The sequence below is a fragment of the Dipodomys spectabilis genome, unplaced genomic scaffold, assembly GCF_019054845.1.
Source record: "Dipodomys spectabilis isolate Male_0828 unplaced genomic scaffold, ASM1905484v1 ptg000095l, whole genome shotgun sequence".
NCBI classification, from domain to species: Eukaryota; Metazoa; Chordata; class Mammalia; order Rodentia; family Heteromyidae; genus Dipodomys; species Dipodomys spectabilis.
Window position 1 is genome coordinate 24,999,588 of NW_024870772.1, and position 24,203 is coordinate 25,023,790.

At 39.2% G+C, this 24,203-nt stretch overlaps 1 protein-coding gene across 1 annotated transcript in view; it reads right to left on the reverse strand.

Moving 5' to 3' along the window:
- Zmym2 (zinc finger MYM-type containing 2) overlaps window positions 1–24,203 on the reverse strand; it is a 107,902-nt gene that overhangs the window by 61,148 nt on the left and 22,551 nt on the right. Inside the window, 6 exon segments of the mRNA XM_042685322.1 lie at window positions 5,855–6,067; window positions 7,962–8,056; window positions 8,059–8,099; window positions 8,101–8,127; window positions 11,588–11,873; window positions 17,484–18,340. Of these exon segments, the coding sequence (XP_042541256.1) occupies window positions 5,855–6,067; window positions 7,962–8,056; window positions 8,059–8,099; window positions 8,101–8,127; window positions 11,588–11,873; window positions 17,484–18,330 (1,509 nt within the window). The 5' untranslated portion in view covers window positions 18,331–18,340.

Consider the following 24,203-nt stretch of genomic DNA (forward strand, 5'->3'; position numbering starts at 1 on the left):
GGACAGTGCCCAGCCCTGAGTTCAAGCCCCAGGACTGGCAAAAATAAAAATTAAAAATAAGTTAAATAAATTTAAATTTAGGAAAAAAAAAAAAAATTCAGGAATAGCGCCCAGATTGAGTCCAAACCTCAACACCGCCACAAAAAAAAAAAAGGCTATCTGTCCTGTCCTGTTGTTTTTTGGTTTTTTTGTTTTTGGGTTTGTTTTTTTTGGTTTTTTTTTTTGGGGGGGGGGGATTGGTTTTGTTGTTGTTGTTGTTGTTTGCCAGTTCTGGGGCTGCTTTTTGCTCAAGGCTAACACTGTAACACTTGAGCCACAGCACCACTTCCGGCTTTTTCAGTTTATGTGGTACTGAGGAATTGAACCTAGGGCTTCATGCATGCTAGTCAAACACTCTATCACTAGGCCATATTCCCAGGCCCCTGTTCTATTGTTACTGCTGTTCAATATACAGAATTACCAATTTATTATTACCAATTTAATTATCCAAGAAAAAGTAATGAAATGATAAAACATAGTATTACAATGGTAAAAGGAAATACAGAAGGTTTGCCCCTGAAAGTCACTTTTCTTAAATGACTTAATATATTCAAAAATCTCTTTAAAACATATAAAACTATGATAAAACCTCAAAACTTTCTAAAGTATCTTAAGATTACAATTCTCATCATCTGCAAAATAATGCTTCCAGTACATAATATAAATTTATACCCTTCTTCCTTACAGAAAAGTTTTAAAAGATGTTTTCTGCTTTCCATGAAAGAACAAAATGTTATACTCTAAGAGGGGAACTAATGAAAACCAATATGCCAATAATATGCCAATACCAGTATCTAAATATATTAGATATATCTAATTAGATACATCATAAAATTAACAAATATATATTTTACAAACAAATATAATTGTGACATAAGGACATAAGTTAAACAACAGAGTTTGTTGATGCTATTTTTGTGGGGAAGGGACAAGGAGTGTGACACAGAGGGTTGAGATTCATTGGAATACATTTTAAATGTGTGGAGATATGACAATGAACCCTCTCCCCCACTTACAATATAAGCTCAAGAAACAGAGAAAGAGAGAAGTCAAAGGAACATGTTTTTCTGGTGATGGTCATCATTGTCATTGTGGTCTTGAATTCAGGGCCTGGGCATTATCCCTGAGCTTTTACACTCAAGGATAGTTAGTGTTCTACCACTTAGAGCCACATCCACTTCCAGCTTTTTCTGGTGATGGTGGTAACTGGAGATAAGAATCTCTTGGACTTGGGGCTGGGAAGGTGGCTCAGTGGTAGAGCACTTGCCTTGCATGCTCAAGGCCCTGGGTTCGATTCCTCAGCACCACATAAGAAAAAAGCCAGAAGTGGTGCTGTGGCTCAAGTGGTAGAGTACTAGCCTTGAGCTGAAGAGCTTAGGGACAGCGCCCAGGCCCAGAGTTCAGGCTCCACGACCGGACCCCAAAAAAAAAAAAAAAAAAAAAGAATCTCTCGGACTTTCCTGTCTGGGCTGGCTTCCAACCACAATACTCAGATCTCAGCCTCATGAGTAGCTAGGATTACAGGTGTGAGCCACTGCCACCTGACTTAGGAAATATACTTTAAAATTCACCACACAACTTCTGTTCCCAGGGTATGTAAAAATTTTTCTAGCTAGGCCCTGGTGGCTCACGCCTACAGTCCTAGCTACTAAGGAGGCTGAGATCTAAGGACTACAATTCAAAGCCAGCCTGGGCGGAGACGTTTATCTCCAATAAACTACACAGTAAAAAGCAGATGTGGTACTATGGGGCTCCATAGTAGAGCACTTGAGCAGAGAGAGGCTCAGGGACAGAGCCAAGGCCGAGTTCAAGCCCCAAGACCATCAAAAAATAAAAAAATAAAATATTTCTAGCACATCTCACATAATGATCTCAAAACCTGTTGGTGATTTTCTTTATCAATAAAAAGGTATGCATGGTCAACAATGTATTTAATTTTAAATTTTGAACATAGGTTACAGGAATTCTAAATCACAATTGTGTGTGTGTGTGTGTGTGTGTGTGTGTGTGTGTGTGTGTGTGTGTGTGTGTGTGTGTAAGTCGCAGGGCTTTAACTCATGGCCTTGATTCTGTCTCTGACCTTATTTTGCTCAAGGCTAACACTCAACCACTTGAGCCATATCTCCACTTGTGGCTTTTTTGGTAGTTTAGTAAAGGTAAGAGTTGTACAAACTTTCCTGCCTGGGCTGGCTTCAAACCATGATCCTCAGATCTCAGCCTACTGAGTAGCTAGAATTACAGGTATGAGCTACTGGAGCCCAGCACCCAGACTTTTTGCTCAATGCTAGCAGTCTACCACCTGAATCACAGCTTCATTTTTGCTTCTTTGGAGATAGGAGTCTTATGGGCTTTCCTACCTGGGCTGGCTTCAAATTGAAATCCTTAGATCTCAGCTTCCTGAATAGCTAGGATTACAGGTGAAATCCACCAGCAACCATCATTCTTAAGATGAAAATATTTTAAGATAACTTTAATAATGATGGAGCTATGGGATCTAGCTCAGTGGCAGAGCATGGGCTTAGCCTCTGCAATGATCTGGGCTCAATCTCTGGCATACAACAAAAATGATGATAAAGAATACATTCTATATCCATTAGAATAGAATCACTTGGTGTCAGTAGATGTTATCCGGAATAGTAGATGTTATCCCGGAACACTGAGGAATTCTTAGTCCTCTCAGTCAAGTTAGTATCATCAGCCAAAGGGCAGAAGAGAATCAGAACTCCATACATTTTATGATAACAAAGGAGGTCAAGCAGAGAGGCTGGAATTCTATCTGGCAATAATAAGGCTATGGGCATTCTATCCCATGCCAGAACACTGTCAAATGAAGCCAGCTAAAATAGAAGGGTTAAAAATCCAGGGCTCCATAACATAAAACCTAAATTTTAGTCAAAAAATCATTATAAGAAAACTACAAATCAAATTTAAGACAATTCTCAACACCACAAAAGCAAACAAACATAACCTTGAAGTTCAATAAATTTAAAGTCAAACAATGCCAATACCAAAACTGCAAAAGACGTTAGAACTATTTGGCAAAGATTATTAAAGTTATCTTAAGAACACTTCAATCGGCAGGGCGCCGGTGGCTCACACCTGTAATCCTAGCTACTCATGAGGCTGAGATCTGAGGATCACGGTTCAAAGCCAGCCCAGGCAGCAAAGTCCATGAGACTGTTATCTCCAATAAACCACTAGAAAACTGGAAATGGCACTGTGGCTCAAGCAGTAGAGCACTTGCGTTGAGCTGAATAGCACAGGGACAGCGCCCAAGCCCAGAGTTCAAGGCCCACGACCGGCAAAAAAAGAAAACAAAAAAAAACACTTCAATTGTTGAGAATGTAATCCCTGGCAAGATGATTTAGAGTTCCAGGCAATACTGTGCTACATAGTGAGACCTTGTTTCCAACAAAACAGAGAATAAAACAAAACATCCCAAGAAACAGACAACCAGAACTGCTAAAGAGATCTGCAGGGCTGAAATAAAAAATTTAACATTCATGTCACTGAAGTCTTAAAAAGAGATGGTCAGAAAAATTCTCAAAGAAAATACTGTTTCAAAAATGTCTCAACTTAGGCAAAAGATGTAACTATATAGATAGAAGCTAAGCAAACCACAGAAACACAAAGTCACATTACAACTTGCTCAATCAAAAACTAAGCATAAAATCTTAAAACAAGGAAAAAAAATTTCAAGGGGGGGGGAACATAACTTAATGGAAAAGTACTATCAACATGAAGCTTAGTACCAGGTGCTGGTGGTTCATGCTTATAGTCCTAACTCTTCAGGAAGGTAAGATCTGATGATCACAATTTGAAACCAGCACAGGAAGACAAGTTTTCTGCTTGTGTGTCGAATACAAATTAAAGTAACACTGAAGATGCAATTTTTACCAATTAATGTTCTGTTGGTGAGACTATAAAAGAACAGGCACCTCCCTACATTATTGAAAACAATGTAAATGAGTACAACTCCAGAAAAGTTAAAAACAATATCGAACAGACTTCGCTAGCATAGCTAATCCTTCTCCTCAAAACCTACTCTAAAAGTATCTCTTTCCAATATAGCATAAAATAGTTAAGAGGTTAATCATCATCTACAATTTTGTAATGTGCAACTGGACATAACCAATCAACAATAGTAAACTGATCAAGTAGATTGCTGTACAGCTCAAGACTGTCATATACTGTTACCACCAAATCTTGGGAGCCACAGGTTAAGACCATGATTTGCTGTGAAAACATTCCCACTATGGCTAATTCAGATTACCAATACTAAGCCCATCATGAAATTAAAAAGACATACACAGAAACATGCATTTTTACATATGTAATTCCCACTACAGAAATGTGATCATCATGAATATCCCAACAATACATACAATATTAAAATGTAATGTCAGGAAGTATAGTACAGGTCAATAATCTCAGCATTAGGAAATTGAAGTTTTAGGGATCACAAGTTGGATGCCATCCTGGGCTATCTAGATACCCTAGTCTAAAACAACAACAAAAAGAAAAGTAGCTGGAAGGCTGGGAAAGTGACTCAGTAGTAGAGTGTTTACCTTGCATGCATGACGCCCTAGGTTCGATTCCTCAGCACATAAGCAGAAAAAGCCAAAGTGGTGCTGTGGCTCAAGTGCACTAACCTTGAGCTCAAGAGCTCAGGGATGGATGGAGCCCAGGCCCAGAGTTCAAGTCCCACAACTGACCAAAAAAAAAGTAGCTGGGCATTAGTGGCTCACGCTTGTAATCCTAGCTACTCAGGAGGCTAGATCTGAGGTTCACAGTTCAAAGCCAGCCTGGGCAGCCAAGTCCATGAGACTCTTATCTCCAATTAACCACCAGAAAGCCAGAAGTGGTGCTGTGGCTCAAGTGGTATAGCACCCACCTTGAGCTGAAGAGCTGAGGGAGAGCGCTCAGGCCCAGAGTTCAAGCCCCACGACCAACAAAAAGAAAAAAGAAAGAAGAAAAGTAACAAGTGATGTATTTTTATTATCTCCATTTTTATACAATATTAAGTATTAAACTATATATTCCTCATGTCCCCCTAAATGTAATTCCTGTCTTAAAACTCCAGTCTTCAGCCAAGTGCCAGTGGTTCATGCTTATGTCCATAATCCTATCTACTCAGAAGGCTGAGATTTGAGAATCATGGTTCAAAGAAAATCTGTGAGACTCTTATCTCCACTTAACCACCACAACGTCTGAAGTAGAGATGTGGCTAAAGTGGTACAGTACTACCCTTGAGCAAAAAAATCAGGGATAGTGTCTAGGGCCTGAGTTTAAGCTAGAGGACTGACATAACAAAAAAGATTGAAATTGGGGAGGAGGATTGGGTGGGGGCGGGGGAGGGGAGGGAGGATGAGAAGGGATGGGAAGGGGAAACAAAGGAGGAGGCTACAATGCTTGATAAGAAATGTACTCATTATTTTGCCCATGTAATTGTAACCCCTCTGTATAGTATTTTCACAATAAAAATTTAAAAAAGATTGAAATTAGCCTGAAAATTTAAATATAAACAAGCTAAGTTTTAATATTTTGAAGAATAATTGTAGAACTTCTAAAACTCATAAAAATGAAAATTGAATGGGAATCATGCTAATCCCATTTACCATCATGTGTAAGATCATAAGTTTATTTCCAATGACCTATGTATTTATTCATTTCAGATAGGTAATACTTATGACATGAAGACAATAATGCAACTAAATGAGAATCTTAAAATAAATCTGGTTAATAAATGCTATTAATAATAAAACTATCACAGTATAGCCAAAACAATGTCCAATTTTAATAGTACATGAATTACCTGTTTGTACTCACTGACACAACTTTGACAACAAAATCTTTTCTGTTGACCGTCAATCACCAGAACGTTATTTCCGGCACCTTTACTAGGTAAATATTCTCCACACTGTTCACAGCAATTCATTATAAGACCATTGGCCATTCTATATCTATTAAAGCAGTGGTCACTACACAGCTTATGAGTCATATTTTTAAAACTAACTTCATGGCGAATCTAAAAGAAAAAAATAAATATTTTTTAAAAAGATCTACTTTTAAGTAAATAACAAGAATGACCAAAAAAATTAAAATAAGTCCAATAAAACTTGTTTGGGAAAAATAAATACTAAAATAATTTCATAATTCTTTGAATGTTTTCATATACATAAAAACACATATATGACTTTTAAGGAACAAAAGAGAAAAATACACAGCAATATCATTATAAACTTCTTTAGAGATTTATTAAAATGATAGGAAATAGCCTGGTACAACTGGCTCACACTTGTAATCCTAGCTACTCTCAGGAGGCTGAGATCTAGGATTGAAGTTCAATGCCAGGTCAAGCAGAAAAGCCCTTGAGACTTTTTTTTTTTGATGGTCGTGGGGCTTGAACTCTAGGCCTGGGCACTATCCCTGAGCTCTTTAGCTCAAGGCTTGCACTCTACTACTTGAGCCACAGTGCGACTTCTGGTTTTCTTAGTGGTTTACTAGAGATAAGAGTTTTATGGACTTTTCCTGCCCAAGCTGGCTTTGGACTGTGATCCTCAGATCTCAGCCTCCTGAGTAACTAGGATTATAGGTGTGAGCCACCAGTACCTGGCTGAGAGACCAGAGACTCTTATCTTCACTAACAACCAAAAAGCCAGAAGTGGAGGTATAGTTCACATGGTAGAGTGTCAACCCTGTGGAGGAAAAAAAGCTCAGTACTGGAACAAAAAAATTAAAAATGTTTAAAAAAAGAACAAAGCCAAATTTAGATATATTGATAAATAAATAAGCCTCCTGGAAATCTTCATACAAATCATAAAAGGAATTACAACAAATAAAAAAAACATTTAGTAAAAAAGGGGGAGGAGGGCTGGGAAGGTGATTCAGTGGTAGAGCGCTTACCTTACATGCTTGAGGCCCTGGGTTTGATTCCTCAGCATCACATAAGCAAAAAGAAAAAAGCCAGAAGTGGCTCAGATGGTAGACCGCTAGCCTAGAGCTGAAGAGTTGAGGGACAGAGCCCAGGCCCAGAGTTCAGGCCCACTACCAGATGCCCCCCCCCCCCGCCCAAAAAAAATGGGAAGGGGGAGGAACTGGGCACTGGTGGCTCACACCTATAATTCTAGCTACTCAGGAGGCTGAGATCTGAGGATTTCGGTTCAAAGCCAGCCAGGGCAGGAAAGACCATGAGACTCCTATCTCCAATAAACTACCAGAAAACCGGAAGTGGTGCTGTAGCTCAAGTGATAGAGAGCTCGCCTTGAGTTGAAGAGCTGAGGGACAGTGCCCAGGCCCAGAGTTCAAGCCCCACGACCGACAAAAAAAAATGGGGGGGAGAGGAGTGAGGAAGAAACAATGTCACAAACAATTCAAATGAGGTATGTATACACAGGTTTCCTTTTACTCAATATCATAATCAATAATAAGAATTTTAAAATTTCCCTCCATGGTAACTCCAGACTGAGATCTGGAGGACTGTGGTGCAGTAGTCTCCATAAAAGCTGGAAGTTGAGCTGTGGCTTAAGTGGTAGTGCTCTGCCCTTGAGCAAAAAAAAAGCAGGGATAGTGCCAGACCAGCACCAAAAAGAAATAAATACATAAATAAATAAATTCCCTCTATTCCTAATTCCCAGTAACAGTACTTATCAGTCTTATGCAAACTATTTAAAAATAAACCTATTACTAGAAATTAAAAAAATCATTACGATATGATTTGTCTGTTTTGAACATCAAGAAAAAAATCACTAACATAATTTTCCCAAGTCAACTCTTTATGGAAAAATGGGTTACATGAGATATTTTTAAGAATGTTTATATATCCTTACTTTTAAGTAAATGTATTTTGATAAGGAGTACATAATAGCTATTAAAATGTAAATCCTAGTCAGATCTAAATGATAAATCATAAGAATACAAACCTCTGTTAGTTTACCACAGATTGTACATCTTGATTTATTTAGAGCTGCTTTAGTGGGATTCTGCTTGTCTTCATAAAGAGACAAACAAGATGTACTACAGAATTCCTGGAAGGACTCACTTGAATCCACTTGAGCAACAATAGTTCCTTTCATTGTAGTTATATCTCTGAAAAATACGAGGTACAACTTGAAATAAAATTCCCTTAAAAAATAAAACAAATATAAGATTAACAACTGACATTCTTCATTTCCACAAACTGAATTGTGGAAATTAAACAATTTTTAAACCTTTACTATAAAATATAGTTTCTTGGCAGTAAAAGACTTAGAAAAGTAAAGCTACTTAGCTGGGCAGTGGTAGCTCACATTTATAATACTAGCTACTCAGGAGGCTGAGATCTGAGTATTGTGATTTGAAGTCGCTGGGGCAGGATAAGTCCATTAGACTCTTAACCACTACAATGCTGAAAATAGAGCTTTGGCTCACACAGTGGTAGAGCACTGGCTCAAGAGCTCAAGAGCTCAAGAACTCAATAGCGCAGGCCCTGAGTTCAAGCCTCAAAACAAGCAACAAATAAAAAATAAAAATATAAATAAAAGATAAAAATAAATAAAGGAGTATACTATTAAAACCTTAAATTCAGCAAATGGAAAGACTAAAGATTGTTATTAATTAAAAGGAATCAATGTCAAGAACTAATTCATTAAGGTTTAAATTTGTATAGCTCCTGTTTAATTTCTCTCTCCGGGGCAAGAAGGAAGCACTCCATAAAAACATAACATATATTAAGAGGTGGAAATTCAAATCTTTTTTTCCCTTAAAGGAATTACTCCAACTCCCAAACATTTTACCAACCATTTGACAAAGCTCTCCAACTCCAAATAGAAACATTATGTTGATATTATTGATGACATTTGAAGTTCAAATTCTGAATTCCAAGATTATTGTTGTAATTAAGTCTATTTGTCAAGCAACCTAAAAACCTCAAAACAATTGTTTTCCTATTTAAATTTATTAAATATACACATATCAACCATATGCTCTTTCCTAAATGCCAAAATATAAAAATAGCTTCTTGGATTGCTTCCAGAGATAGTATAGAAAATCCAAATAGCTGTGATACTCTCCAATTAAGCAACAAAAAGCCAGAAATGGAGCTGTGCTCAAGTAGGAGTACTAGCCTTGATTCCAAAAACTCAGGGAAAGCACCCAGGCCCTGAGTTCAGGCCCCAAGATCAGTACAGTTAATAAATAAATAAATATGAACTATACAACTCATGGAGATGGAGGGAAGGAATAGGAGAGAATGAGGAAACAGATGACACTGTACAAAAGGAAATGTACTCAATACCTGACTCACGTAATTATAACCCCTCTGTCTATCACCTCTATAATAACAATAAAGTACATTTTGGGGGGGAAGGGGGGTCCCGTCGTGGGGCCTGAACTCTGGGCCTGGGCGCTGTCCCTCAGCTCTTCAGTTCAAGGCTAGTGCTCTATCACTTGAGCCACAGTACCACTTCCAGCTTTTTTCTTTTTGCTTATGTGGTGCTGAGGAATCACACTCAGGGTCTCATGCATGCAAGGCAAGCGCTCTACCACTGAGCTACCTTCCCAGCCCCAAAGTACATTTTTTTAAGTCTACATGGTTTTACCTTTCAGGTATTTCATTACAGTCTAATTATTTTTAATCAGTAAAGGCATGTCTAAAACTGAGTAGGAAGACCAGCTCATATCTTTCAAAGGCTAGCAAAACACTGGTTGGTACCTGGCTGGCTACCAGTGGCTCACATTTGTAATCCTACCTACTCAGAAGGCTGAGATCTGAGGATTAAGATTCAAAGCCAGTCAGGCACTGACAGCTACCCAGGAGGCTAAGATATGAGGATCATGGTTCAAAGCCAGCCCAGGCAGTAAAGTCCATGAGACTCTTATCTCCAATACACCATCAAAAAACCAGCAGTGGGGGGCTGGGAAGGTGGCTCAGTGGTAGAGTGCTTGCCTTGCAATGCATGAGGCCCTGGGTTCGATTCCTCAGCACCACATAAGCAAAAAAAAAAAAAACCAGCAGTGGTACCATGGCTTAAGTGGTAGAGCGCTAGCTAGCCTTGAGCTGAATTGCAGAGGGACAGGCCCTGAGTTCAAGCCCCATGAATGAACAACAACAACAACAACAAAGATCCAAAGCCAGCCTAGGAAAGTCCATAAAACTCTTATCTCCAATTACCAGAAAAACCCCAGCAGAGGAACTATGGTTCAATTGGTATAGCACTAGCCTTGAGCATAAAAACTTAGCGATTATGCCCAGACCCTGGGTTCAAGGCCCTGGACCAGAATGAAATAAAGAGAAAGAAAACCAGAGAGCTGGGCGCCATAATCCTAGCTACTCAGGAGGCTGAGATCTGAGAATCTGGTTCAAAGCCAGCCCAGGCAGGAAAATCCCTGACTCTTATCTCCAATAAACCACCAGAAAACCAGAAGTGGTTCTTTCTGTGGCTCAAGTAGTAGAGCACTAGCCTTGAGTTGAAGAGCTGAGGGACAGCTCCCCGGCCCAGAGTTCAAACCCCACAACCAACAAAAGAGAGAGAGAGAGAAAGTTGGTGCCTGAATCATAAAACTATTAAGTATTTCTAGTGAAAACAATTAGATGAGGAACCAAGGATTCGCTGACTTAAAATAATATCACTCTGAAGACTGTGTAAAATCTAACCAATTTTTAATTACAGAATCATATATAAACTACTTAACATTAAGCTAAATTCTTAGAATAATATGAGAGAATAACAGAATGTGTCTCTGATAAAGATGTACTGTACAAATAAATGGTCACATTAAGCCTCCTTTTACAACTATTAAAATAAGAAAAATATGTGCAATGTCAATAGAAGTAATAATAATAATTAGCAGTAAAGCTCCTGTCCACTCAGTGTGAACCCCCTAGGTTTGACCCCAATATCATAAAAACAAAAGTAATAATGTAAAAAAAATCATGTATTTCAACAAATTCAAGGATTCGAACGGCAATTATAGTAAAAACTAATTACAACTAAATGGCTCACACTTATAATCCTAGCTACTCAGGAAGCTGAGATATTGAATATCATGAAAAACCAGCCCAGGCAAGAAAGTCTGTGAGACTCTTAACTCATATTAACAACCAAAAGGCTGGAAGTAGAGCTATGGCTCGAGTGGTCAGGGATAGCACAGCACCCATACCCTGAGTTCAAGCCTCAGGACCAGCATGGACACTCACCTACATGCATGCACGCACGCACGCGCACACACACACACACACACACACACACACACACACACACACACGCTCGTGCTCACTTGCTCACTCGCTCACTCTCTCTCTCTCTCTCTCTCTCTCTCTCTCACTAATCACAAAGGATTATATATAAACTAATCCCAAACCCTACCAAATAGGCAGCCTTATGAATAAGCCACCTGAAGCTGGTAAACTTTCAAAGCCATTACAAACTTGGGTTTTGATTCAAGAATTAAAGTAGCTTACCAATCCTTAAAACATGGTCATTACCTCCAAGATTCTTATTCAAAATTTTCTTACAAATTTTACACCAAAATTCAACCACATGGAATTATGCTGAAAGGTAAACCTTACTTTTTACACATAACACAGAGTTTCTTTGGAGCAGGCTTATGGGAGAAGGAAGAAAGGCAGGCAGTTGAACAAAAGAGGTGAGCTGATCCTTTTCGTTGATAAGCTGTCTGTCCTTTCTGTAAAGGTTTTTTGCAGTTTGCACAAGTGACTTTAACTGGTTTAGTTGGTTGTTGTTGGGCTGAAGGCTGGAAAATTTGTTTAGGAAGTGAGGCCACTGGTGATAAAGAATCCACTCCTGGTTGTTTTTGATTTCGGGGAAATGATGCTGACTGGGAGATCCAAGAATCTTAAAAACAAAATGCGCAAGGAAAAGTAGTGAAATAGGAGTTTAAACACACCAATATTTATACTAGAGATTAATTTTTCACTTCCCCTTTTGTAAAAGTTTAAAATATTAGTAGAGCAACAATTAGCAAAGAAGTATTTGAGTTTTGGGTTGAAACTTCTGGCTCTCATTAACCATGTATTATAATCTTATTGTCTCAAGAACAGTTTGTACGTTAGTACTAGGGCTTGAACTCTAGGTCTTATGTTCTGGCTTAGCCTGTTCATTCACAGTTTGTGCTCTATCATTTGAGCCATGCCTCCACTCTCCTGTTGTAGCTTTTTGATGATTATTGAAGAAAAGAGTCTCTTAGATTTCTCTGCCCAGCTTGGTTTTGAACAGAGATATTCAGATCTTAGCAGCCAGTAAGATTATAGGTCTAAGCCATTAGCACCCAAGAAAGAACTTAGATTTTTAAATGACTCAAAACAAAACTAAGTGATGTAATATCAATTAGCTCAATTTAGCCATTTCACAATCCATAAATAATTCCAAATATATTTTAAACATCATAAAAATACTATTTGTGTTAGTTAAAAAAAAAAAGAAGAAAAACATAAGCAAGGTGCCGGAGGCTCATATTCAGGAGGCTGAGACCTGAGAATCACAGTTCAAAGCCAGTTAAAAGAAAGTCTGTGACACTTTTATCTCCACTTAACCACCAGAAGACAGGAAGTGGCCCTGTGGTTCAAAGTGATAGAGCACTAGCCTTCCACATAAAGAGCTCATTGACAGCATTCAAGCACCATGACAGACAAAAAGGAATGAATGAATGAACTGGGCACCAGTGGCTCATACCTGTAATCCACGTTTCTCAGGAGGCTGAGATCTAAGGATCTAGGTTTTCAGTTAACCTAGACAGGAAGCCATAAGACTTATCATCCATTAACTACCAAAAAAGCCAGAAATGGAACTGTGGCTCAAGTCAGAGTGCTAGATTTGAATTAAAAAGGCTCAGAGACAAGGGCAGGCCCTGAGTTCAAGCCCCAAAACCAGTACACACCCAAAAAGAAAAGATTCATAATCTACAGCTACCATTTGTAAGAGTATGATGCTAATTAAACTAAATGCTTAACTCCTGTCTATAAACTGGAAATCATCCAAGCTTCTTTGGCTCAGACCTATAACCCTAGCTATTCAGAAGGCCAAGATTTAAGGATCACCATTCAAAGGGAGCCATGGCAGAAAAGTCTGTGAGACTCTTATCTCCAACTAACCACCAGAAAACTAGAAGTAACACTGTGGCTCAAGTGGTAGAATGCTCCCCTTGAGCTGAAGAGCTCAGGGACATCACCCAGACCAGAGCTCAAGCCCCAAAACCAACAATAAACAAACAAACAAACTGGAAATCATACCAAATGCATAGGAATAGTAAACATTAAACAATATAATGTATATAATAAAGCATAATGAGTAGTATATAGGAAACATTAAAAATATTTACTAGTTTCTAGTTAGGAAGTATGCATGTATTTACAGAATACTTCATTAAGCAAGGAACACATATCAAAGTACAATAAAATCTTCATTAAATAGAATCTTTTTTTTTTTTTTGATCGGTCGTGGGGCTTGAACTCTGGGCCTGGGCGCTGTCCCTCAGCTCTTCAGCTCAAGGCGAGCACTCTACCACTTGAGCTACAGCGCCACTTCCGGTTTTCTGGTAGTTTATTGGAGATAGGAGTCTCACAGTCGCTCCTGCCCGGGCTGGCTTTGAACCACAATCCTCAGATCTCAGCCTCCTGAGTAGCTAGGATTACAGGCGTGAGCCACCAGCGCCCGGCACTAAATACAATCTTAGACAAATATAATGAGTCTGAAACAAAATAGTTATTCTCAAACAACTTTTTTTTTTGGGGGGGGGGGCGTCGGTCATAGGGCTTGAACTCTGGGCCTGGGCGCTATCCCTTAGATCTTTTGCTCAAGGCTAATGCTGTACCACTTTGAGCCACAGTTCCACTTCTGGTTTTTAGGCAGCTTTAGGTGATAAGAATGTTACAGACTTTCCTGCCAAGGCTGACTTTGAACCACAATCCTCAAATCTCAGCCTCCTGAGTAGCTAGGATTACAGGTGTAAAGCCACCAGTGACAGGCCCAAACAACTTTAAGAAAAGCTTTCCAAGGCTGGAAATGAGGCTTAGTGAGTGCTTGCCTAGCAAGCATGAAGCCCTGGGTTTGATTCCTCACATAAACAGAAAAAGCCAAAGTGGCACTGTGGCTCTAGTGGTAGAGTGCTAGCCTTGAGCAAAAGAAGCTCAGGGACAGTTCCCAGGCCCTGAGTTCAATCCCCTGTACTGGCATGCGTGCACGTGCGCACATGCACACACACACACACACACACACACACACACACACACACACACACACACACACACACACACACACACAGGCACTGTGGCTCTAGTAGTAGAGTGCTAGCCTTGAGCAAAAGAAGCTCAGGGACAGTTCCCAGGCCCTGAGTTCAATCCCCTGTACTGGCATGGGTGCACGTGCGCACATGCACATGCACACACACACACACACACACACACACACACACACACACACACACACACACACACACACAGCTTTCCATCTATATGCTCAGTTCCATGGCCTTTACATATAATCTGAGACATTTTTTTTTTAAATACTAAAGCCAACATATTGTTGATCAATCCAACATCACAGCATAGCATACCAAAACAAGAGGCTTGGGTAATAATAGAGTTCCGAGTTACTTTTTTTTTTGTCAGTCGAGGGCTTGAACTCTGGGCCTGGGCACTGTCCCTGAGCTTCCTTTTGCTCAAAGCTAGCATTCTACCACTTGAGCCACAGCCCCACTTCTGACTTTTTCTTTTTATGTGGTACTGAGGAATTGAACCCGGGGCTTCAGGCATGCTAGGCAAGCACCCTATCACTGAGCCACATTCCCAACCCCTATTACAAAATCCTTGAAGAGCATAGTTTATTGGTTCTGATCCATTTTATCTATCAACCTAATGGTTTCAAAGCAATATACATTGCTATTCAGGTTTGACTTCACTCTATAAAAAATTTTTAATTAAAAAAATCTAAGGTAAGTGAATTGATGCATACCTGTCATCTCAGGTCTAAGGAGCCTGAGGAAAAATATCAGATCAACCTGAAGTCTAAGGAGCCTGAGGAAAAATATCAGATCAACCTGAGCTACATAGTGAGTTCGAGGCCAGCCTAGGATACATAATAAGGCAGGCAATCAGAGAGGCAGGCAGGAAAACTATATACCCTCCAATTTTGTTTTCTTGCTTTCATCATCAGGATAACTGATCAGTTTTAATAAATGGGTAAATATACTAATCAATGGGCTGGGAAGGTGGCTCAATGGTAGAGTGCTTGCATTTTATGCATGAGGCCCTGGGTTCGATTCCTCAGCACCACATAAACAGAAAAAGCTGGAAGTGGCACTGTGACTCAAAAAAACAAGAAAGCAAATTACTACACGAACCAGGAATGCTATCTTGTAAAGGAAACAAGAGTCTCCTATCAAAACTTATGCTTGAGCATAAAATATTGGCTCCCTAAACTTTTTCAGTTTTATAGACTTACCCTCTGAATAAGTACTTAAAGGAGCCTATTTATACTTCAGAAAGACTGGGAGCATTGCTAAAGTGATAGATACTGAGTTCAAATCCTAGTACTGGCAAAAATAAGTCAGCAGAAGGTAAGGGTTAAGGAAAAGGGTAACTAGTGTAGGGATCACTTCCCTTGCAAGTTTGAGACAGTTCAAACCTTAGTGCTGCAAAAAATAAATCAATTAAAAAATCAAAATTAAAAAATAAAAGCCAGGCACCAGTGGTTTATAGATAACGTCCTAGCTTCAAGTCTGAGATCTAACCAGGTGCTGGTGGATCACACCCTGTAATCCTAGCTACTCAGGAGGCTGAGATCTGAGGATGGAGGTTCAAAGGCAGCCCAGGCAGGAAACTCCATGAGGCTCTTATCTCCAAGTAACCACCAGAAAACTGCAAGTGTGGCTGTGGCTCAAGCGCTTGCCTTGATCTGAAGAGCTCAGGGACAGCACCCAGGCCTAAGGTTCAAGCCCCACAACTGACAAAAGGGAAAAAAAGCATCCGAAGACATAAGGGTAAGACTATTTTTGAAAGTCTACATAGCACAGGTTAGCCTTGAACTGTTTTAATACGAATTAAAAACTAAAACTAAACTGGCAGTCAAAAACTAAACAGAAGGACCTTAAGGTTATCAAGTTGTATATAGAAAATATGACCGTTTTTGGCATGTCAATAATTCCTTTAAATGGTTTAAAAATGAAAAAGGCTATGTGTTTCTCTTTCGTCAAAAGAGCTGGGAAATTGAGAGCTTAAGATTGAGGGGTGTGGGAGTGGGGGGGGGGGGGGGACTTTAACCAACTCTTTTTAAAAAAAATGATTCCTGCTAGATGCCAGTGGCTCACTCCTATAATCCTAACTACTCATATCTGAGGATTTTGGTTCAAAGGTAGGCCAGGCAGGAAAGTTCATGACACTCTTATCTCCAATTAACCACCAGAAAACCAGAACGCTGTAGTTCAATGTAGTAGAGGACTAGCTTTGAGCAAAAGAGCTCAGGGACAGCACCTAGGCCCTGCCTCAGCTCCACAACCAATTAAAAAAAAAAAGATGAAAAAAGATTCCTACATGAAGAACAGAAATGTTTCTTGTTTTCTATTTCTCCCCACTTTACTACAATCCTTGCTAAAACTTTCAAAAAGAAATAGTAAGGGCTGGGAAAGTGGCTCAGTGGTAGAGTGCTTGCTTTGTATACATGAGGCCCTGGGTTCTATTCCTCAGCACCACATAAGCAGAAAAGCCGGAAGTGGCCCTGTGGCTCAAGTGGTAGAGCACTAGCCTTGAGCTGAAGAGCTCAGGGACAGCGCCAGGCCCAGAGTTCAGGCCCAATGACCAACAACAACAAAAAAGAAATAGTAACATAATAAACACATACAGAAAGCAGAAAGCAGAAATAAATCCAAATGCTATTTAATATACAACTGTTAAAGGTGGTATTAATCTTTATATCTTCTAATTCACAAAGTACAATAGCAAAAATATATTAGCAAAAAACAGATGACAAATCAAATGCCATACATATAGAATATTTTTAAGATCATGAATTATTTTGTGATTTACTCATCTATGGAAAAATATGCTGTTGACTAATTCCTGTTAGTTAAAAATCTCAAACTTGAAAGTCAATGAAATTAACATACTTTATATGAAAAAACAAAACAGCCAGGCACCAGGTGCCTCATGTCTATAATCCTAGCTACTCAGGAGGCTGAGATCTCAGAATCATGGTTCAAAGCCAGCCTAGGTAGGAAAGTCTATGAGATTCTTATCTCCAATTAACCACCAGAAAACTGGAAATAGCACTGTGGTTCAAGAGGTAGAGCACTTGCCTTGAGCTGAAGAGCTCAGGGATAGTACCCAGGCCCAGAGTTCAAGCCCCACAACCAACAAAAAAAGAAAGTAAACAGTAATAGCATCAATTACTATAATATAATGCAAACAAGAATCAGCTGTAATTTTAAATTGAGAGAATATCATTACTGCTTACCAGGATTATGATGAGATGCAGATTCTCCATTCTGAAATACATCTCCTGTCACATTCATTCTACCAGGATTAAAAGGTCCTACTCCAGTCTTGGTCTGGGAAGTTAAAGATGGGGTATATGTTTGTATATTAACACCAAAATTATTTGACTGCAGTCCGTTAGAAACATCTCCCAAGTTGGTATTCTGCAGTGATGTTACATGTGTAATCATTAAGTTCATATCTCTCCCATCAGTATTTTCTAATTGGCCATCATTCACAGAGTTTACACCTGTTTCTAAGGTTGTAACATTAGCAATCTGAATTTCAGAATCTGGTTCTGTAGTGATGCCACTATTACCCATTCCTGTATTTATCTTACTTCTTGAAAAACTGGAAGTAGAAAAATCCACATCATGGTTTCTGTTTTTACTATCAGAAGGTCTCCTTTCAATAAAATTGGAGGAATTTTTCTCTTGACCTTGATTTGTTTCCATGTCCTCTTCATCATCAATGACAATTGTTTCACTTACACTTCCCTTCTGAGAAATCAACTCTTTTGAAGAAGGAACAATTTTAGGATCATTTCCATGTAGTTCTTCATTTTTTGATGGTGTAAATGTTATGGTTCTTTGATCAGCAACCACTGGAGTAGAAGGTGGGGGAGGTTGTATAGGTTCAATGAAAACAACATCATCATCATCTTCCACTGATGAGTTCTGAAACTTAGTAGATCTGGACACTAAAGGATTAGATGGTCCACTAAATGAATTTCCTACATTAGTGAGACTAGTTGCCATGGTTGTACTTCCTAATAAAACAGGAGACTGATCAGTCAATTCTATTGATCCTACTGGACTTGTGTCCATGCCAAAGAACCTGATAAGAGAAATGGAAAGAGTAAAAATATCAATATGTGATTTTATTTGTTAATCTAAACTTTCATTTTCCTTATAAGTAAGAGTGGTATGACATCCTTGTGATTTTCAAATCAAGTAATCATTTTACATGGCTTACAGGTTAACTGCTACAGGATAACAAGGAAAACAAATACTCAATTTTCAGTAATTATGTGCAAAATATAATCCCACCACCATATTCTTTTAAGGGGTACACTACTAATTCTAAAATTTTAACATTGGAAACAGAAAAATTCAACAAATTTTCAACAAAAAAGTAATCAAAATTAACAAAATAATCCCTTTAATAACATACATGTATCCCATATAGTCACTGAATTAAATAAAACATCATTTCCCAATTTTGACCAATTTTCTCTTAACCTCCTTTATTTTGTATTGTCTGGCTCCTAGTAACTCCCTCAATAACTAACTCTTCCTCAAAATATAAATCTTTCTTGGCTCTACCCAGAAAAGTTAAATCCTTTCTCCAGAAACAATGCTATATGATGTTTTTGGATCTCACTATGTGTTCCAGGTGGGACTTGACTCTAGTTCAGCCTCCCAAATAATGATATTGTCTTAAGTGTGCCTACTACACCCAGCTTGCTGAATGCTTTACATCCATCCATATAGAAGGCTAAAAAATGGCCCCCAAGATTAACACATCTCAATCACTGAAACCTTCAAATATTCTATGATATGAGAAAAAATATTTGCATATCATAAAATATTTGCAGTATAACTATAAAGAAAAATTTTAGTTGGGTGCCAGTGGCTCATACCTGTAATCCTAGCTACTCAGGAGGCTAAGATCTGAGGATAGCTGTTCTAAGCCAGCCCAGGCAGAAAAGTCCAGGAGATTCTTATCTCCAATTAACCACAGAAAACCAGAAGTGGTGCTGTGGCTCAAGTGGTAGAGTGCTAGCCTTAAGCAAAAAGAGATTAGGGACAGCACCCAGGCCCAGAGTTCAAGCCCCACAATCAGCAAAATAATAAATTGAAAATTCAGTGAGTGAACCCTAAACCTAGTCAGCCACAAGGTACCCTTATAAGAAAGCTAGAAGAAAATTTAAGGGCAAAAAGGAGACAGCAATGTGACTGAAGAGGCATTAAGATTACAGTGACACAACCAGGGAATGAAGCAATCACCAGAATGTAGAAGCAATAGAGATTCTTCCCCATTGACTCCAGAGGAAGGGTGGTAAGTCTTGACATTTTGATTTGATTACAATGAAACTGATTTCAGCCACCAAGATTGTGGTTGGTTGTTGCAGGAAGCTCAAACAATCCATTTCTTAGTTAAATCTCCAAATAAACCTTAATATTATTAATTTTTCTTATGTTAATGATTCAGAATTTGTAGCTTTCTATTGGCCACGTGTGATCACATCTATAATCCTAGTTACTCAGGAGACTGTAACCCACAAGATCAAAGTTCAAAAATAGCCCAAGCAAGAGCTCATGAGATTCCATCTCCAACATATCCATCAAAAAGCCAGACTAGGGGCTGGGAAGGTGGCTCAGTGGTAGAGTGCCTGCCTTGCATGCATGCCCTAGGTTTGATTCCTCAGCACCACGTAAGCAGAAAAAGCCAGAAGTGGCACTGTGGCTCAAGTAATAGAGCACTTGCCTTAAGCTGAAGAGCTGAGGAACAGGGCGCAGGCCCAGAGTTCAAGCCCCACAACCGACGGATGACGACAACAACAACAACAACAACAACAAAAAAAGGAAAGCCAGACTAGGGTCAACAAATGCAGTAGTGATACTCACTAGACACTATGTTGAAAATGAACTATACACTTTGTGGGTAGGGACAGGAAAGAAAAACTGGGAGAGTAAAGGAAAGGGTGACACTGTACAAAAAGAAATATACTCATTACTTGATTTATATACTTGTAACCCCTCCGTATATCAACTTTATCATAATATCATAACAATATTAAAGAGCCAAACGGTAGCATGGCTCATGTTGGTAGAGCATCAGCTGAAAGAGGAATCAAGCTAGAAGCCCTGAGTCCCCCTCCCCCACAAAAAAAGAATAAAGAATTAGGTATAGTAATGCTAAACAATTACCCAAGTTACAATTATTAGGATGAGTACCCAAGCCTCCAAAGTCCAAACTCTTCATCACTCCCCTATATTCAACTAATATTTTCTGAATACCTAATATATACTACTACACAAAAGAATCTAGAGAGAGGGCAGAATTAGAATAATTTCTAAGTCAGTCTTGGTGTCACAAGTATGTAATCCCAGGCTGAACAGAACAGTGAATTTGAGGCTAGCCTGGGCTGGTCCTATATCAAACAAAAAAAGTAAAATAATTTCTAGTACAGGGTTTTATGTTGCTGTTATGCCAATACTGGAACTTAAACTCAGGATGTTAGCTCTAAACTTGGCTTTTCCACTCTAGCCCAAGCACTCTATCACTTGAGCCACATTTCTACTTCCAGTGTTTGGTGTTTTATTACAGACAAAAGTCTTAGGAACTTTTCTGCCTAGGCTGGCTTCAAAAAGAGATCCTCCTGAGAAGTTCACAAGCATGAGCTACCAGCTCCCAGTAAAAACATAGTTCTTGAGCAAATACAGAAAATGAGGCCACATAAATAAGGAGGTAAAAATCACTAACCCTGAACAGTAATCAGTTTGATCTCACAGACAGATAAAAGGAACCAATTAGAAAGAAAATATACGTAGACAGGCTGGGAAGGTGGCTCAGTGGTAGAGTGCTTGCCTTGCATGCATGAGGCCCTGAGTTCAATTCCTCAGCACTACATAAGCAAAAAGAAAAAAGCCGGAAGTGGTGCTGTGGCTCAAGTGGTAGAGCACAAGCCTTGAGCTGAAGAGCTGAGAGACAGCACACAGGCCCAGAGTTTAGGCCCCATGACCGGACCTCCCCCACTACCCCAAAAAAAAAAAAAGAAAGAAAGAAAGAAAAGAAAAGAAAAGAAAATATACATAGACCTGAAGCTGACAGGTGGGAAGTTAAAACTGTTTCTACACAGTAGCCTCATTTTTCACAGAATAAGACACCTGTGTCTGAAACAGACAGTGGTTGTTATTAAAGGCCCTAAAGGTAAGTGATAGAGAGCATGGGACTGAGATACTATGTACACATTCATGGAAATGTCACAATTTCCCCTGTATACTAACTTTAAAATACACACACAAGCCCGGTGCAGGTGGCTCATACCTGTAATCCGAGCTATTCAGGAGGCTGAGATCTAAGGCTCACGGTTCAAAGCCAGCCAGGGCTGGAAAGTGTGTGAGACTTATCTCCAGTAAACCACTCAGAAAACCAGAAGTGGCACTGCAGCTCAAGTGGTAAAGCGCTCACCTTGATCAACCAAAACACACACACACACACACACACACACACACACACACACACACACACACAAAATGAAGAGCCTCTGGAGGATAAACGGAAGACCAATATGAATAATCATAACTTTACCTAACAGTAATGGGACTGGTGACTGTATATCTTGCTGCAAAACCATTAAAAAGTAGAATGGTAACAGACTGAATAGCTAACTAGTCTGTTGTTGAGAACAATTATTTGAGGAAATGACACACTGAAATCTGATATAGCAAGATAGACCCAGATGTGAGAAAACTGGGAAGACAAAGAAAAACTAGAGGGAAAGGGAATAAGATTGACCAAGAGAATTTCAGTAACTTAGATCCTTCCCCAGGGTACCTGTATTGAAGGTTTTCCTCTCCACTAAGGTGAGGTAGTGGAACTTTTAGGACAAAGGGCCCAGTAGGAAGAAGTTAAGTCATGTGGTACACTTCTGAGAAAGCCCCTCCTCTCTATTCACTTCTGAGTGAGATTCCTCCACACAACTCCAAATCATGACAAACTACCATATCTCATACTGAAAAGCAATAGACCAACCAACATAGACTGAAGTCTCCAAAACGTGGCAAAATAAATGTCCTTAAAAAAAAAATGTCCTTTTATTCTTTTTTCTTTTTATTTTTGTGTATTTGTACTGGTACTGGTAGTGAACTGGTAGTGACTATTATCCCTTAGCCTTTTATTTCCACTTCTGGCTTTTTTGGTAATTAACTGAGGATAAGAGTGTCATGAATTTTCCTGCCTGGCTCTAAAACCCAATCCTCACAATCTCAGCCTCCAGAGTATCTAGGATTACAGGCATGAACCACCCTCACCTGGCTACTTTACTTCTTCATTTACTTCATATATTTGTTATAGTTAAAGGCTGGAAAAAAAAAAAACACAAGAATAAAACCAATATAGCTGAAACAAAGAAAGTTCAAAAAGAAAAAACAAGAATATAAACAAAAACTTACATATCAAGGCAAAAGATTTAAAGTACGTAAAAAATGTTTTAAGCATCTGGAAAAATGATTTAATACAAGTATAGTTAATATTTATTATGGGCCAAATATTCATATCAGTTGAATATTATAGCAAACCCATGAAGTAGAATCATTCCTACTTCTACTATACAAATGAAAAACATGCTTAAAAATATTTAATTAAGGGATCTGGGAAGGTGGCTCAGTGGTAGAGTGCTTGCCTTTCATGCATGAAGCCCTGGGTTCGATTCCTCAGCACCACATAAGCAAAAAGAAAAAAGCTGGAAGTGGTGCTGTGGCTCAAGTGGTAGAGAGCTAGCCTTGAGCTGAAGAGCTAAGGGACAGCGCTCAGGCCCAGAGTTCAGGCCACGACCGGACCAAAAAAAAATTTTTTTTAATTAAATCTTAAACAATAATGCAACTCTAATTTAAAAAAAAAAAAAAAGAACAGGCATTCAATACAATAACCAAATCAAGGCAAAGACTGCTGTAATCCTAGGCACTCAGATGACTGAGATCCAGAGGAACCTGACTCAAACCCAGCGTAGGCAGAAAAGTCTGCTAGATTCCATCTCCAAAATAACTAGTGAAAAACAGGGTTGGAGGTATAGCTCAAGTAGAGCAAACAACCAAGTCAAACAAGCCAAGCAAGCTATAAGGCTGAGTACAATCCCTATATCACAAAATAATAGTAATAATTTTAAAACTAATACACAAACTACAAAAGCTTTAAAGGAAGAAGTATCAAACATAAATAGGCTCAAGTCCTAGAGCTTGAATTCAGCCTGGGCACTGTACCCAAGCTTTTTTGCTCAAAGCTAGCGCTCTAGGCTGGAAATGTGGCTTATTGGTAGAGTGTTTGCCTAGCATGCATGAAGCCCTGGATTCAATTCCTCTGTAACATATAAACAGAAAAGGTTGGAAGTGGTGTTGTGGCTCAAATGGAAGAGTGCATGAGAAAAAGAAGTTCAGGGACAGAGCCCAGGCCCTGAGTGCAAGCCCCATGACTGGAGAAAAAAAAATAAAAGCTAGCATCTAACTACTTGACCCATAGTTCTACTTCCAGCTTTTTCCCCACTTCCAGGTTTTTCCAAGTAGTTTATTGAAGATAAGAGTCTCACAGACTTTCCTGTCTTGGCTAGCTTTGAACAGCTATGGTAGGATCTCAACCTCCTGAGTAGCTAGGATAACAGGTAGAAGACACTGTGGTCAAACTCGAAGGAGATTTTCTTAAAAAATAAGTTATACTGGGGCTGGGAAGGTGGCTCAGTGGTAGAGTGCTTGCCTTGCATGCCTGAGGCCCTGGGTTCGATTCCTCAGCACCACATAAGAAAAAAGCTGGAAGTGGAGCTGTGGCTCAAGTGGTAGAGTGCTAGCCTTGAGCTGAAGAGCTGAGGGACAGCGCCCCGGCCCAGAGTTCAGGCCTCACGACCGGACCAAAAAAAAAAAAAAATAAGTTATACTGGGTGATACAAGCCTGTAGTCCCAGCACTTGTAATGCTAAGAAGAAT